The sequence below is a fragment of the Chelonia mydas genome, chromosome 12, assembly GCF_015237465.2.
Source record: "Chelonia mydas isolate rCheMyd1 chromosome 12, rCheMyd1.pri.v2, whole genome shotgun sequence".
NCBI lineage: Eukaryota > Metazoa > Chordata > Testudines > Cheloniidae > Chelonia > Chelonia mydas.
In genome coordinates this window covers 40,135,333-40,153,111 of record NC_051252.2, presented here as the reverse complement: position 1 = coordinate 40,153,111, position 17,779 = coordinate 40,135,333, and the positions used below count along the sequence as shown (strand labels likewise).

The window sequence follows — 17,779 nt, the reverse complement described above, 5'->3', positions numbered from 1 at the left end:
CCAACTTGATCAATTATTTTCTACAGCTTCTGATCTCTTGATGAACAGCAATACTCACTACACTGGACTATTAAAAATTATACCGGGGTCGGCAAACTGGGGCCTGCGGGCCACATCTGGCCCCTCAGGACTTTGGATCCGGCCCACGGGATTGCCCCCCGTGGTGCCGCAGGCCCCACACTGCTCTCAGAAGCGGCCGGCACCAAGTCCCTGCAACCCGGGGGGTGTGGGGGGGTGGGGAGTGGAGGGAGGACGACACGCGGCGGCAGAGGGCTCCATGCACTGCCCTTGCCTTCAGGCACTGCCCCCCGCAGCTCCCATTGGCCGGGAATGGGGAACCTCGGCCAATGGGAGCTTCAGGGGAGGTACCTGGAGGCGCGGCAAAGGCAGTGCGTGGAGCCCTGTGCCCCCCCTCCCCCAGGGGCCATGCAGGGGCGTGGTGCCGGCCGCTTCCAGGAGCGACACCGCATGGGGCCACGGCAGGCAGGCAGGAAGCCTGCCATGGCCCCAGTGCATGCTGCTGTCACCCTGGAGCCACTTTAGGTAAGCGGCGCTGGGCCGGAGCCGGAACTCCTCCTGCACCCCGCCCCCAACTCCCTGCCCTGAGCCCCCTGCACCCCAACCCCCTGCCCTGAGCCCCCTGTACCTCCACCCTCTGCCACACACAGCACCCCAACTCCCTGCCCTGAGCCTGGTCACACCCCGCACCCCAACCCCCTGCCCTGAGCCCCCTGCCGCACCACGCAACCATCCTGCACCCCAACACCCTGCACTGAGTCCCGTCACACCCTGCACCCCTCCTGCACCCCAACCCCTTTCCCTGAGCTCCCTCCCACAGTCCGCACCCCTCCTCTGCCCCAATCCCTTGCCCTGAGCCCATTCCTGCACACCACAACCCCTCCGACACCCCGCACTCCCTCCTGCACCCCAACCCCCTGCCCCGGCCCCACATACAATTTCCCCACCCAGATGTGGCCCTCTGCCCAAAAAGTTTGCCCACCCCTGAATTATATACTTGCTTCAGGGGCATAGAGATATATTAACTGATTTCTGCATGCACTGTGACTTCATTGCGAAGTCATCATCTGTTAAAACAAGAGGTTCTTTGGTATATACAAAAACTTACTAAATATCATTGCAAGACCACCCACAGACCCAAAGTCACTACTTACTTGGCCAATTAAAATGAGCCAGCCATGTTGTTCCCCTGGTTTTGTAATGACACAAGCAAGTCATCAATTTTCTCTATACACTGATTGGTTGTCATAGACGAAGGTAGTGGAGAATTCTCAGATATCTGCTGAGACAGAAGCGTTGTCACTGCTGGTTGCCCCTCACTCTGTGGCTGACCTGGCTGACTTATAGCCATCAGCTGATCTGGCAATGCAGATGGTCCAGAGGTTAAGAGCTGGCCACAGTCTGTTAAGAAAGAAATGAACATAAATACAATAAATGATGATGATAATCCCTAGCTCTTATCTAGCACTTTTCACTAGTAGATCTCAAAGTGCGTTACAAAGGTCAGTATTGTTATGCCCTTTGATGGGTGGGGAAACTGAGGCACAACGCAGTGCAGTGCCTTGCCCAAGATCACCCATCAGGCTAGCAGTAGAGTAAGGAATAGAATCTAAGTCTTCACACATGGATATTGAAACTTGGAAATCCACTCATAAAAAGAGTTTGTTAACATACCAGTGTAAACATCTTTATTCAGGTCCACATCGGCAGAAGAGGATGCACAAAAGTACACATGCTTTTGCACATGCATAAATTAGGTATGCAAGTTTGCCAGTGTACAAGGACAAATCAATCACACATAAGAGCAAAAGATTCAAAAACATGTCAATAACCTGATTGATGAGATGTACACAACTTTGATTTTACTGACATATGCAGTTCTGTATTGCTTGAATTACTCTATTAGTGGAAACTCAGAGCAGCTGATTATCCCACTGGCCCTACTTAAGCCAACAGCAGGAACAGGAAGCGGTCTGAACAATGAGGCTCCTCCCTGTTCTGGACTGTGTGCCTTGTGCTTCCTGCTCCCCCAACTTGATTTTCTGGCATCCTGACCCAGCATGACTCCTGGCATCTGATATGTGATTCTGATCTCCAGTTTGTCTCCTGGCTGTGACTCCTGGTATTCTGACCCGGCCTGACCCCGATTCCCAACTCGGGGTCCTGATCTCAAGTTTGTCTCTTGCTTCTGATCTCCCGGTATCCTGACTAAGCTGACTCTTGATTCCTGTCTCATGAGTCTGGACTCCGGCTCTGACCACCAGGTTTGTCTACCCACAACCTGGCCGTGACAGCTTATTTGGTGCACAATAATGCTACGGGACTGAGCCCAGAGGGAGAAGTATGGCCCAGCAGCACCACCAGAGTCACTGGATGCATCAAGCACTGCAGGCCCAAGTCATGCAGCTCATCAGGGAGAAGTAGTGGCTGCAGAATTTTGTTCACCGTGACCAGCTAACATGTTAAAACTACAACTTGCCCAGCTTACACTATGACTATAAAATGCTAGCTATCATTTGTTTAGAAAAAAATTCCTATCATGGACAAGTGTAACTCATTTTCCCAGTTTAGATAAGACGATCAGCTATTGCTGAAGGATTTTAATTGGTTATTTTATTATGGAAAAAGAGAATAGAATCTAAAAAAATAACAGAAATAGCATAGTGGCCAGTCCTGTTCCTGCTTATGACAGGTTTCAGAGTAGCAGCCGTGTTAGTCTGTATCTGCAAAAGGAAAAGGAGGACTTGTGGCACCTTAGAGACGAAACAAATTTATTTGAGCGTAAGCTTTTGTGAGCTACAGCTCACTTCATCGGACGCATACAGTGGAAAATACGGTCAGGAGATTTTATATACACAGAGAACATGAAACACCCATTGTACACAGAGAACATGAAACACCCACTGTTTCATGTTCTCTGTGTATATAAAATCTCCCGACTGTATTTTTCACTCAATGCATCCGATGAAGTGAGCTGTAGCTCACGAAAGCTTATGCTCAAATAAATTTGTTTAGTCTCTAGTCTAATGCCTAGTCTAGTTTAGTCTTTAGTCTAGTGCCACAAGTACTCCTTTTCTTTTTGTTCCTGCTAATGAAATCAGTGGGGGAAACTCACAGCAGGATCAGCACTACCAAGGTTCTCAACAAAACACAGTACTTTTTCCTGAGAGGTATTCATTTTAATTTCACAAACTGCTTTAGAGAAAAGCATACTGCAGAGCAATTAAATACTTAATATATATTAGTTAGTTGGTATTTGCTAGCGAGATTTTATATATATATATACACACACATATATATACACACACACACACACACATATATATATACACACACACACACACACACACACACGAGAGAGAGATTGATTTAAGGTAACACTACATAACAGAAAGGAAGTCTGAAGAAACACTGAAGACTGCATGGTAGGAAATTTATGCTAGCAAATACTAGCTAACACCAGTATAACTTACTATGACTAGGCTACATGCAGAACCAGATGTGTGTTGTTTAAATACATCAGTTGTGCCATTTATCCACTGTTTCTGAACACTACAGAAACATTAACCCAGGAACCAATCCCTGCAACAAACCCCATTGCCAACTCTGTCCGCATATCTATTCAAGGGACACCATCCTAGGACCTAACCACATCAGCCACACCATCAGGGGCTCATTCACCTGCACATCTACCAATGTGATATGTGCCGGCAATGCCCCTCTGCCATGTACACTGGCCAAACCGGACAGTCTCTACGCAAAAGAATAAATGGACACAAATCAGACATCAAGAATTGGAACATTCAAAAACCAGTAGGAGAGCACTTCAATCTCCCCGGACATTCAACAAAAGACTTAAAAGTGGCCATTCTTCAACAAAAAAAACCTTCAAAAACAGACTTCAGCGAGAAACTGCAGAACTGGAATTAATTTGCAAACTTGACACCATCAAATTAGGCCTGAATAAAGACAGAGTGGCTGGGTCATGACAAAAAATAATTTTCCCTCTGTTGATACTCACACCTTCTTGTCAACGGTTGGGAATGGGCCACATCCACCCTGATTGAATTGGCCTCGTTAGCACTGACCCCCCACTTGGTAAGGCAATGCCCATCTTTTCATGTGCTGTATATTTATACCTGCTTACTGTATTTTTCACTCCATGCATCTGATGAAGTGGACTATAGCCCACGAAACCTTATGCCCAAATAAATTTGTTAAGTCTCTAAGGTGCCACAAGGACTCCTTGTTGTTTTTGCTAATATAGACTAACATGGCTACCACTCTGAAATTAGCAGGACTGTAACAATCAAGGCCTCAAAAGGATAAACAGCGTAACACATATCAGCAAAGGTATCATAGGTAAGAACCACTATTTAAAAAGCAAACTCTATATAGGAAAATCAAACATCTGTCTCCTTTTACACTTAACTTTAAGATTCTTATCACTATCCCTCCTATGCACTGAGTGAGGCAAGCTTATTTTTGGAAATACGTAATACAGTGATACTTCTCTCTCAGAACAAATTTTGGCATCATTCAGAATAACTAGTTTTCCATGTGTTTGGAAACATCGTTTTTATTCTTCTACTTTCTTTACTTTTAATAGTGAGTGTTCAAAAAATGGAAGTAAAGGGACTGGCACACACGAGGAGTGAAAAATGTTGAATATCCCATTGAGGTAAAATCTGAAGACTAATTATTTTTGTAATGGGGTGAGAGAGAAGAAGAAAATACTGCAAACTTCAAGGTGAAAGTTCAGAATTGTTAAAGGAACATTCAAACCTAACTGACAGATCTCAGAAAGTAGTCATCAATGGGGAATCATCTCTGAATAGGGCTGTTTCTAGGAGGTTCCATAGGGATAGGTACCTAACTCAGTGCTATTCAACATGAACTCCTAGTGTGATGCTGTGACCAAAAGGGGCTAATTAAATTTGCTGGATGTATAAACAGGGGAGTAATAAGTACGAGTAGAGGGGTCAGTTTTACCTCTGTACGTGGCATTGGCAAAACTGATATCTGAGTACTGGGGACAATTCTGGTGTCTATATTTTTAAAAGGACATTGAAAAACTGGAGAGAGCACAGAAAATCACCACAAAAATAATTTGAGGGTTTGTTTATCTTATTAAAAAGAAGATTGAGAGAAGTACCTTCACAAGCAGAAAATACGGGGTACTAACGAGCTCTTTATTTTTAAAAATAACTTCACTGACTTTTTTAAACACATCCTTTTATTACCTCTATATAAGTACTAAGCATGAATTAATTATTTAGAACAGATCCTCTTCTATAAAGTCTAACTCTGAGCACCAATTTCACTTTTCACATTGAGCACAAAATTTCCTTTCCAACCACCATGGTTTCATAGATAATCTTTAGTATTTTGGGATAAATGGTGTATATCCAACAGAAATGCAACTGTATTGGCTTATACACATGTACATTTTTTGCATGTTCCATTGAAGGTGACAGAAGTTTCTCAAAAGGCATGGGCGTAATTTACGTCTTTCTTGTCTTTAATGACTAACACTTTCAACAAAAGGACTGTAACCATTACCACTTTACACCTCTACAGAGCTGTACAAACACAAGTAATTTGGCAGCCTCCAAAGTAGCTGTTTTTCTAAACCATAATATTAGAATCAAGGATTTTTAATACTTACTATTTTGAATCCCAAATAGGAATATTCCTGAAGTCTGTTGAGATGAAGCAGGAGAATTCTGCAGTTGGTTGATAGCACTTCCTGCTGTATTGTGAAACAAAGAAGATTGTTGCTGTGCAGGAGAAGCAGCTCCTTGAATACCTGTCATATTGTTCTGAGAAGAGTAGATGGGAGACTGCTGCAGCTCTTGCTGGCTCATGCTATTCTGCAAGGCAGACATGGAAGCTGAAGAGATGAAGAGGGTGACTTGCTGCTCTTGAGAACCTGGTGATCCTTGAACCAACTGAATCTGGGGTGAGTTATGAAACATGGTGGGCTGCTGTGTCTCTGTCTGGCTGGACCCAGGATTCTGAAGTGGAGTCACTGTTGTTTGACTCTGGAACTGCATGGGCTGTTGATCTTGATTCATTGGCGTCATATTGGATTGTGCATGAAAAAGAGATTGGTTCTGCTGCTCCTGATTAGTGATTGGATTTTGATTTGGGTTGAAAAGCATAGTCTGCTTCTGAGAAGCAATTGTACTTGTATTTTGAGTACTGAACATCATGTTCTGCTGCTGCTGTTCTTGGGATGGAGGGCTACTCTGAATAGCAACCATTGAGTGTTGAGACTGGAAGATAGCCCCTTGTTGGTTCTGGGGCATTGTACTAGATTGGAGGGAGCCTAGTGATACTTGTGGCTGAAACAAACCCTGCTGAGTGGGCTGAGCTTGGGGCTGATCTTGGGGAATCATAGGGTTTTGAATGTGGGGTATCTGTGCCTGCTGCTGGAAAGAAGTTTGCTGCTCTGTGTTTGTGGCTGTCTGAAGTGGAGTAATGGAATTCTGTGTTGTGAAGAATGACATCTGTTCTTCTTGAGTTACAGGGTTGTTCATTGAATTCTGGGAAAGGAACATGTTGGCTGATTGCTGGTCTTGAGGTACAGAAGAGCTCTGCAATACACCCATGGCGTTCTGGGAGTGGAACATTGGAGGCTGCAATTGGTCCGAGGAAGAGGAAGTGGTCTGATTGTGGACAATGGAATTTGGACTACGAAAAATAGACCCTTGTGTTTCCTGGGATATATTTTGATCATCAGCAATGGGATTCTGAGAGTGAAAAAGTTGAGCCTGTGAATGTGGGGACTGCTGCATGAAACTTCCTGACTGAATAGACATAATTTCCCCACCTTGCTGGAACAGTCCACCTCCCTGCTGTTGAGTTCCACCTGCCTGAACGGCCATCATGTTTTCTGTAGATGAAAAAAGGTTAACTTGAGGCTGACTTTCCCCACTGTGTTGCATCTGAACCATGGTCTGAAACACATTGTTTTGCAGCTGTTTATTCTGTCCTGAAGCTTCTTCTCCATCTGCAGAACTCGAGGTCTGAAACATGGTAGAGCCATTGGTCGAGACTTGCTGCTGAGCAGTAGTAGTTGTTTCATTTCCAGAAACACCAGAAGATGAGGAGAATAACTCACATTGCATCTGCATGTCTTCACTTGTTGATAGCCCACTTAGCAAGTGGGAAGCTTGCTGGTAAACAGGGGACTGCTGGAGGTTTCCATTTCCTGAAGCTGCTGAGGAGAAAAGATCAGATTGCATCTGTGTTGCAGCCTGGCACATACTTTGCTGCATTCCAATCACCATTGCTGCAGAAGTCTCCATTGCCTGCTGCTGCTGCTGATTGGACAATGAGCTCTCAGGCTGTGGATGGACATTTTCAGCTCTTCCAGACAAAAGACTCTCTTGCCTGGAATGGACTGCTGTCTCTGACGAGGAAAACATCCCAGGATTCACACTGTTTTGGATTTGACTAACCTGCTGAAAAATGTCTGCACTGAGTTGCTCCTGAACATCCTCACTACTATCTGACCCAGAAAACAACACCGAAGATAACTGCTGTTCAGCTTCTAAGACTTGCTGGACCAAATCAACATTTCCACTGCTTCCACTGGCAGTACTGGTTGGAAAATTTCCAGCTTGCAGTTGCTGTATAGTGTTCTGTAGCTGACTCACACTGTTTGCAGGTGAGAAAATACTTGATGAAATCTGTTGCTGTAGTGTCTGTGCTGGTTCTGACAGTGTTGACTGCTGTTGCTGCGAAGCCTCAGTTAACTGTGACAGAGTAACTACAGTGCTGTCTGATGGTAACACCTCTCTGGATTGGGACTCTCTAGTCTGGAACTGTGTAGCTTGCTGCAATAGTGCATCACTATTCTGCAGTTGGCTGGGAGCAGAGACAGCTGGAAAGCTACCAGGCTGTGAAATGTCCTGTGTTTGGATAGTAGTCAGAGTCTCTGGATTATACACTTTAGGCTGTATCTGATGTTGTTTTTCACTCTCAGAAGGTAAATGAGAAGAAGCAGTTGAAAAGGTTGCATTTCCTGATATGCTGGACATATTTTCTAATGTTTGTTGAGTTGGTCCAACCACCTTTGTAGCCTGGTGGAAAAAAAAGCAGTACACATTAAGAAGCGTGTAGGATTACTCGGGTCATACTTAGAAACCTTCAGTGATGCCTTAAGATGTGGTTATAGTTAATAAGATGACTTGCACTGCCACAAGAGATCAGTAAAATACTGTAGCCGATTTTAAGAGGGGATGCAAAATTTTAACCAATAATATTTGTTATTATGATGCTAAAATAAGGATGATCAAACCTTCTGTTTCACTGCATAAACTGATGCTGAATGGGACCCGGAAGGGATTTTCACGCATATACTCTGCAGAATTGGCTAGATATATTAAGTGGGGGTTTATTCACTTTTCTCTGAAGCATCAGATAGTGGACTATTGTAGACAAAACACTGGACTTCATGAGTAGTGTGATCCAGTATAGCAAGCAAGGTTTATGTGCATCAGTGTGGGAAACTCCTATTTGTGAAGCTATAAGCCAGATGTAGGATAAAATAACTTGCTCAGTTTTTATTTTTGAGCCACTGACAGTAAAAGTTGATAGGCTAATTCAGTATGAGAAATGGGTTTGCAACCCTTAACTTTTAAGCTGATTTTTGTTCTGACTGGGGGGAAGCATGTCTTAGTTTTTTTCTTTGTGGGAGGTAGTCTAAATTCTTAGCAGGAAGTGGTAGCATTCATTTCATAGACACATAGGTCAACAGTTTCAAACTTGGGTGCAAAAAGTTTAGACAATTGCATATTTATGCAATTCTGTAAAAGTTGACCTGATTTTCTTAGCTGATGAGCAGCACTGCACAACACACCTGGGTTTCAGCGGGAATAGTGGATACTTAGCATCTTTGAAAATCTAGTCACTTTTATAAAGTTGCCTAAAAGTGGAATTGAGTGCCTAAACTATATGAACATTTTGAGTTTGTTGAGGTCACTTAATAAATAGCTGCAATGTAGAATGGCTTGCAGTATTTTCTTTTTCTCGAGTCTCCATGAAGTCATCGGTTTGCATGTATGTTTGTCCTGGCTTTATCCTGACTGTTCCTTCTTTCACTGACTGTCGTGCAAATAAATAAAACTGTTCTGTATTCATTGTGCTGCTGTATAACAGAGAAGCAGCCATACAATGGTGATACTACTAACGTTTTTCAGCTATTCTCCAGCTTTGTGTTATACCAACAAATTTCCTGTAGCAGTGCTTCCCTTCCTCAGCTGTTTTCCTTATCTTTTACTTACTTTGTCTTCGTTATGTGCATTTCTCATTTGGCTATGTTGTCCAGTTTTGAGACTCAAAAGCGGATACTCATACCTTACAAATGAACCTGCCTGCATGTAGTTGGGGAATGTAGATTACTCTAGGAGGAAAATTTCCCACTGTCCTAGAAAAGAACCAAAAGGCATCCCAAACAAAGCATCCTAAATAAGCCATTGGTCATGGTTACCCAACTTTTTTCTTAAGTGATAAACTGATAACTATCTCCTCCACATGCATCTGTATTGGCACTGGGTCATAATTTTTTCCTTTACTCTGTCTGGTTTCTCATGTTTTCCTATCTGTAGGTTTTTTTTCTCCCCCCACTCTGTGTATTTATTGCTTTTTTCCTTTTTGCTCCTCCTCATTCTCCCAAGTCAACAGAACAGGCTGCTGCTCAGGGCAGGTCACTATTAGTAGCTTTCTGGAGGTTGGCTGTGTTTGATTTTATGACTGAACACAGTGCAAAAGGAGAACAGAGACTTTGGGCCAGCAAGCTACTGATAGAACTTGTACACCTGTGCTGCTCCACAATCTGTTTCACTGTGGACAAGTGCAGGAGTAAGAGCTCCTGTTGATGACTTTTAAGGGAATCACTCTGCTTTATGTGCATGTCTGGATTACAGGTTTGTCTGGATTTGAGCTATGAAGTTTTCACCACTCTCCTATTTCTCTCCTCTGCTGCACACTACCAGGAAATAGTCTGACATGCCCGAAGCTTGGATAGTCAGCATAGTGGGCTCACAATTTAACTTACCTTGAAAATAGTGGGAGATCTTTTTTCAGCTGTAACTTCCATTGGAGCCACATCTTCATTCTTAATCACACTGGTTGGCATAAGTGGAGTTATCAAGGCACTAGGGAGAATATTTACTTTATCCAGGTTACAGCCAGTGGCTGCCACTGCTGCAAAACATAAAGAGTTGATAAAATGTTATCCTGCATTATAGCCTCTAAAATCAATGTACTGATTCCTTAGTTGCAGACTACTGGGGAGATGATGGCTCTTTTCCAGTGCAGTTTTGCTGGGATGCTATAAACTTTCCTCCTCACAAGAGATGGCATACTAAAAGGAGCGAGATCACTATAAAAATCAGAAACCTTGAAACGATCTTGGAACACACATTGAACCCAATAAATCAAACAACTGTAGTGTCAGATAAACAGGATTTTAAACAAACAGCAATGCTATACTTTGCATTTCACGCAAGAGTACATTTCTAGACCAGCATAGCCAAGCATACCCATACTTAAATTGTCTAAATTATGAACTTCTAGGCTCAAGAAATGATTTTCCAGATTGCAATAACTGTATTGCATTTGAGATCGGAATATGAAACAATCCGGTTTCAGGATATGTTTTCACAATGGCAAGTTCACAAAGCAGTTCGGTTAAGTCTTCATTGGGATGAAGCACTATAAAACAAAAATCTTGACCCAATCTATATATCAGCTTTATGATGCAGTACGTAAATAAGATCCAATTTGTCATCTAAATGTTTCTAAACTTAGAGGGCAGCTTCTTGAGGAATGACATTTTTTCAATCCTAAATCCTTTCTAATCTAGTTGCAAATTGTGCCTAACACGAACTGATGGTTTTGGATGTGAATAAAAGGGAATTACTTAATTTCAAAAGTTTGCTGAAACTGCAAGTCTCAGACCAAGAAGTAAAATATATGAAGCCTGAATTCAATGAAGTGCTAATCTTTTTATCAAAGGGCTGTTATCTTTTGCATTTCTTATCATCCCAGACCCAAAATCAAGGCTATGAAACAATTTTCCTGTTTGTAATGTACACACAGCACAATACTGACTATGAAGAGCCTCTGCAAAGTGCCCTGGACAATGCTTTCATGTCCTACTCCATGTTCGTAGTACACTTACTCTGCAAAAGATCAGAGGTTCTCTCCCAAAAGAACATTTTGTATCTTGAATAATAAATCCTCAGCCACTAGTTAAACATAGTGTATAAATAGCCAAATAAGCTCTCCTCCCTCTTTCCGTCTGCTCAGTTTTGGAATGTCTCCGGAAACTTAAACCACAGGATTTACATATTGGCCAGTTAGCAGGGAATACGGTTTAAGTGAGACAAGAGTTTCAAAACATTATTTTCATCTCAGAATAGCTACGTGTTTTGGCCAATTTGATAGAGATATAGCATTTAAACATAACTATCTGTGATCAGGATTTCTTTATGATATAAAGGCAGGATTTAGAAACTTATCTTTCAACTTTAGTCTTGTGCTTCTCAGGAACAATGAAAAGTTCTTAATGCATTTTTGAAGAAATGGCAGATCAACAACCATGTTAGTACAAAGGTAATTCTAAATCCCAATGATGTATGGGTTAAACACAAACAATGGTATGTTGGTTCACAATCAAAGGTATATTTCTTGAACTTTTCAACAAAATTTGGCTGGAAACCAACAGAAGAAATTGGGAGCACTCAGAAAAAGTAGTAAAATATCACAATATTTCTTTATGCTTAGCTCCAGTATTTCTTTACATTCGTACTGTCTCAACCAATACCGCACTATTTAGGTAGTTATGTAGCACAGTATCTGGAGACCGACACCATCACCAACAATTTCAGAATAAATTTAGTATTATGGAGGCAATGTCAGATATAGAGCAGTTCTTTAGCCAGAGTCCCAAATCTTGTGGGACCACACACATGAACACCCTTTCCAAGTTTTAAAGGATGCCCCAAGATTAAACTCTAGTTATATCTTGAAAGTTGGTCTTCTGCACAGCACTGACATGGGTCAGAACTCCAGCACTCTTTCAAAATGTTAGAACTGTGGATTTCATGTTTTTCTTTTTCAATAAATGGAAAGGTTAACTTTGGAATGGAAAGAATCCCATGGGTAATGTGCATAAATATCTGTGAGAAACAGTAAAGCCTTCAGTGATGAGCATGGCAAAGCCTGGCAGCTAGTTATATAACATTATGTGGAAAGCTCAGTGGATTTGTCCCTGACTGCATCAGCCCACTCCATTTGGCAGGGATGCCACTTACAGAGAACAATAACTGCAAAGATTAGTAGCAAGTAAGAGGATTTAAATAGCCAGGATACATCACAAAGGGGAGAGAGAAGGGTATAAATAAAAATCATGGACTCAGTGAATTGACATGTTCAAGACATTAATGGCCACTTGGATTTATAAGAAAGTTTTTTCTCAGGTCCTTTGCATTGAGAGCGCAAGAAAGATGTTTTGCATAAGCAGAGGGTTAATGATTTAACAGAGGAAGAATATTTAACAACCTCAATAGAAGAAAGTATGATGTTGCTACTTTTTAGAATATGAATACACACTGCATAGGATTGCTGTACGCAGATTATAGAACTTCAGGGCCTTTGCCCCTTCCTGCACTAAAACAAAGTTTACCCATCCCGTCTACAGTACCAAGCTTCTGCATGTAGCCACAATGAATACATCCATACTAGGACTTTTTGCATTGTTTGTATCGCAATGGTTGAAGTGTTAGTTTAAACTGGGTGCAGGTGTTTTTTCCACTATGTCATCAGCCTTCTCGGTGTAGGGTGACAATAGCAGCACCCCATGTACACAAACAATTCGGCAACCATTTCTTCAAGTCATTTGTACCATTCCCTGTAACTGATGTGCAATGCATTCTGGGGTGATCCAGTCTGAATGCTACCTAGACACAGATCACAGCTCTAGACTACAGAGAAGAATCCTGAGTTGGAAGTGGGTTTTAGGGTCTATAAACCAAAAACCCCAGAAAGGGGTTAATGGACTGCGTTGGGCATACAACTGCTTAAGCTGTCAATCAAATTCAATAAGGATAGGGTTACGGTCAAGGACTAAGGACTCAAAGGAAAAGTAGCTTCAATCCAGGGCTGCTCAAACTACAGAAAATGCACCCCTCCCTCAGGGCTGGAGGAACCTGAATAGCTAGGGCCTGAGACAGCCAAACTGAGAGGAAATTTGCTTGCTGATAGGAAACACCCAGGGCAAGTGAGTCAAGTGCTTTTGAAGAGCCCCTGGAGAGGTGAACTTTTGGGGGGTTGGGTTTTTTTTGTTTATTTCTCATGCCTTAGACAGCTGTGTGTTATTTAGGGATGGCCCAGTTTATGAAATAGTTTGCACATCACCTCCATATTGGTGAACATAACAAAATTCATGTGGCGGAGGTGGGGCCGAGGGGTTCAGAGTGTGGAGGGAGCTCAGGGCTGGGACAGAGGTTTAGGGCGTGGGGGGTCAGGACTCCAGCTGGGGGTGTAGGCTCTGGGGTGGGGCCAGGGAGGAGGAGTTTGGGGTGTAGGCTACCCCAGGGCTACAGCGGGGAGAGAGGACTACCCCCCTGGCCGCAGCACGTCCAGGACTGGGCTGGGGCTCGCAGGGAGAGGCGCCTCTCTCCGCTACAGCAGATCCAGGGCTGGGGGAGAGGCATCTCTCCCCTGCGCAGCGCTTAATAGGCTGCTGCGCAACTGCGCAGCTTAGAGGGAACTTAGCCATAGGTGATGAATTAGACCTTTTTTTTGGCTCCTCTCTCTCTTGTGGAGCCAGAACAAAAAAACCTGGAATCACAGAAACGTAGGACTGGAAGGCACCTCAATAGATCATCTAGTCTAGTCCCCTGCACTGAGGAATGACTAAGTATTTTCTAGACCATTCCTAACAGGTGTTTGTCTAACCTATTCTTAAAAATCTCTAATGACAATGATTTCCCAACCTCCCTAGGTAAACTGTTTCAGTGCTTAACTACCCCTGATAGTTAGGAAGTATTTCCTAATGTCTAACCTAAATTTCTTTTGCTGCAATTTAAGACCATTTCTTATCCTGCCCTCAGTGGTTAAGGAGAACAATTTATCACCCTTCTCTTTATAAAAACCTTTTACATACTTGAAAACTATCATCATGTCCCCACTCAGTCTTCTCTTCTCCAGACTAAACAAACCCAATTTTTTCAATTTTTCCTTGTAGGTCATGTTTTCTAGACCTTTAGTCATTTTTGTTGCTCTCCTGTGGACTTTCTCCAATCTGTCCACATCTTTCCTGAAGCGTGTTACCCAGAACAGGACACAGTACTCCATTTGAAGCCTTATCAGTGCTGAGTAGAGCAGAAGAATTACTTTGTATCTCGCTTACAACACTCCTGCTAATACAGCCTAGAATGATGTTTGCTTTTATTTTATTTTTTTTCCAATAGCATTACATTGTTGACTCATATTTAGTTTGTGATCCACAGTAACCCCCGGATCCTTTTCTAAAGTCCTCCTTCCCATTTGTGCAACTGATTATTCCTTCCTAAATATAGTACTCTGCATTTGTTATTAAATTTCATCCTAATTCAGACCATTTCTTCAGTTTATTAAGTTCATTTTGAATTCTACTCCTGTCCTTCAAAGCACTTGCAACCCTCCCAGTTTAGTATCATCAGTGAACTTTATCTCTATGTCATTATCCAAATCATTATGAAGATACCGAATAGAACCGGACCCATGACAGAGCCCTGCAGTACCCCACTCACTATGCTCTTCTAGCTTGATAGTCAACCACTGACAACTACTTTCCAACCAGTTGTGCACTCATCTTATAGTATGTTCATCAAGGCTGTACTTCTCTAGATTGTTTATGAGAAGGTAAGACAGTAACAAAAGCCTCACTAAAGTTGACATATTACATCTACTACTTCCTCCTCAACAAGAAAGCTTGTTATCCTGTCAAAGGAGGATATTAGGTTGGTTTGACATGATTTGTTCTTGTCAAATCCATGTTGACTGTTAATTACTACCTTATTTTCTTCTAGGTGCTTATAAAAAGATTGTTTGATTATCTGCTACATTATCTTTCTGTATACCGAACTTAAGCTACCTGGTCTATAATTTCCTGGGTTGTCCTTATTCCCCTTTTTATAGATAGATACTATATTTGTCCCTTATCCAGTCTGCTGGGATCTCTCCTGTCTTCCAGGAGTTCTCAAAAATAATCACTAATGGCTCAGAGATCTCTTGAACCAGTTCCATAACTATTCTAGGATATATTTCATCAGGCCTTGTCAACTTGAAGACATCTAACTTATCTAAGGGCAGGTCTACACTAGAAGTGCTACATTTGCGCAACTGCAGCAGGTCTAGTGAAGACGCTCTATGTGGATGGGAGAGCACTCTCCTGTTGGTATAATTACTCTGCCTCCACGAGAGGCGGAAGCTTTGTCAGCTGGAGAGCGTCTCCCGGCGATATAGCGCCAGTATGGACAGCACTTAGGTCTCTGTAACTCACGTTGCTCAGGGGGGTGGCTTTTTTCACATCCCTGAGCAAAGTAAATTAGATTGATTTAAGCAGTAGTGTAGGACTTCCCTAAATAATTCTTAATTTGTTCTTTTCCTGAGACCCTACCCCATTTACATTGATGTTCACTATGTCAGTCATCCTATCATTGCTAACGTTTTTGGCAAAAACTGAAACAAAAAAAAGCATTTAACACTTCAGCCACTGCTGTGTTTTCTGTTATTGTCTCTCTCTCCTCACTGAGTAATGGGCCCACCGTGTCCTGGGTCATCCTCTTGCTTCCTATATATTTGTGAAATATTTTCTTATTACCCTTTACATTCCTAACTAGTTTAATCTAATTTTTGCCTTGACCTTTCTCATTTTGTTACTGCATGCTTGCATTGCTTTTTTGTATTCATCCTTCATAATTTGACCTAGTTTCCACTTTTTGTATGACTCTGAGTTTCAGTGTTGTTGATGATCTCCTGGTTAAGCCAGGGTGGTCTCTTGCAGTAATTCTTATCTTTCCGATTCAGTGGGATAGTTTGTTCTTGTGCCCTTAATAGCGTCTCTTTAAAAAACTGCCAACTCTCCTGAACTCTTTTTTTCCCCTTAGAATTGCTTCTCACGGGATCTTACCTACCAATGCCCTGAGTTTGCTAAAGCCTGCCTTCTTTAAGTCCACTGTCTGTATTCGGTTTTCCTTCCTATTACTCCTTAGAATCATGAACTCTACCATTTCATGATCATTTTCAGCCAAGCTGCCTTCCACTTTCAAATTTTCAACCAGATCCTGATTGTCATAAAGGTTCTTCAAAGTCTTTCCCTACATTTTCCCTGCAAGTTTAAACCCCATTACATATTGTTCTATCCTTGCTGATTGGTCAAAAGGGTCCATTTGGTTTCTAAGCACATCAACTGCCAAGGCCCAAATGTAAAACTATTAACTTTAAATATCAGCTTTGTCATTTTAACCTGGAGCTATGGATTCCTATCAAACTTGTGATCACATTGTTTAATCTGCTCTCCTTTCAAACTGTCTTTATCAGAGCAGGTTACGGAAATTTCTATTAACCTTGGCACACTAGTTTTAACAAATGAATAAGAAATGCCCCCCCCCCCTTTACTATGTTCCAATACGTACAATTTAAATACACCTCCCACTTCAAAACTGGGGAATTTTGCAGTCGTATCTCGTGAGCCAAGTGAAGCAAACGTCCCAATTAAGCAGTATTAATCACACAACAGACACTGGAGAAAATGAGTGAAGAATATTAGAAATAATTAGCATTCTCAACTTCCCCAGTGAAACCAGATATAAAAGCTCTGCTAGGCCGCTACAGAACAGCCCCCACTCAGCTTACAATATGGTCACAATGTAACTTCAGCCCTAAGGTAACATTCAAAGCTAGAATATTAAGAGGGGATTGATGTTAAACTTAGTTCTTCCTAGGGTATGTCTACATAGAAGTCGATTTTTAGAAATTGATTTTATACAGTCAATTGCATATGTCCACACTAAGCGCATTAAGTCGGTGGAGTGCGTCTTCACTACCGTGGCTAGCATCGACTTATGGAGCGGTGCACTGTGGGTAGCTATCGCACTGTTCCCGCAGTCTCCACTGCCCATTGGAATTCTGGGTTAAGCTCCCAATGCCTGATGGGGCAAAAACATTGTTGCGGGTGGTTTTGGGTACATGTCGTCAGTCACCCCTCCCTCCGTGAAAGCAACAGCAGACAATCGTTTCAAGCCTTTTTTCCATGCAGACACCATACCACAGCAAGCATGGAGCCCGCTCAGCTCAGCTCACCGTCACTGCTGCTGTTGTGTCCTGGGTGCTGCTGTCAGCAGACGGTGCAGTACGACTGCTAACTGTCATCATCCACTGCTTCCGCTGCAACTCTGCTCTCCTGCTCTTGTAAATGAGCTCAGTCTCAATAGCAAATTTCTCCATATTGTTGTCATCCACCGCTTCTGCTGCAACTCTGCTCTCCTGGTGCCATGAATCCACCTCGCAGGTCCTCTCATCATTCTGTATAAATATCTATTCTTGTGGCATCTGTCGTCATCCACCACTTCCGCTGCAACTCTGCTCTCCTGCAGACGCAAGCACGGAGCCCGCTCAGCTCACTGCTGCTGTTGTGAGCATTATAAACATCTTGCACATTATCCTGAAGTATATGCAGAACCGGGCTAAGAGACGCCAG

At 42.6% G+C, this 17,779-nt stretch overlaps 1 protein-coding gene across 7 annotated transcripts in view; it reads right to left on the bottom strand.

The window, feature by feature from the left end:
• The window catches only part of NFAT5 (nuclear factor of activated T cells 5), a 152,879-nt gene that overhangs the window by 11,007 nt on the left and 124,093 nt on the right, over positions 1-17,779 (bottom strand). For all 7 annotated transcript variants that reach the window (XM_037877569.2, XM_043526020.1, XM_037877568.2 and 4 more), the window contains 3 exons: positions 10,085-10,233; positions 5,687-8,108; positions 1,173-1,419 (listed from right to left, as the gene is read on the bottom strand). In XM_037877569.2, coding sequence (XP_037733497.1) covers positions 1,181-1,419; positions 5,687-8,108; positions 10,085-10,233 — 2,810 coding nt within the window. In that variant the 3' untranslated portion in view covers positions 1,173-1,180. The remainder of the gene's footprint in view (positions 1-1,172; positions 1,420-5,686; positions 8,109-10,084; positions 10,234-17,779) is intronic.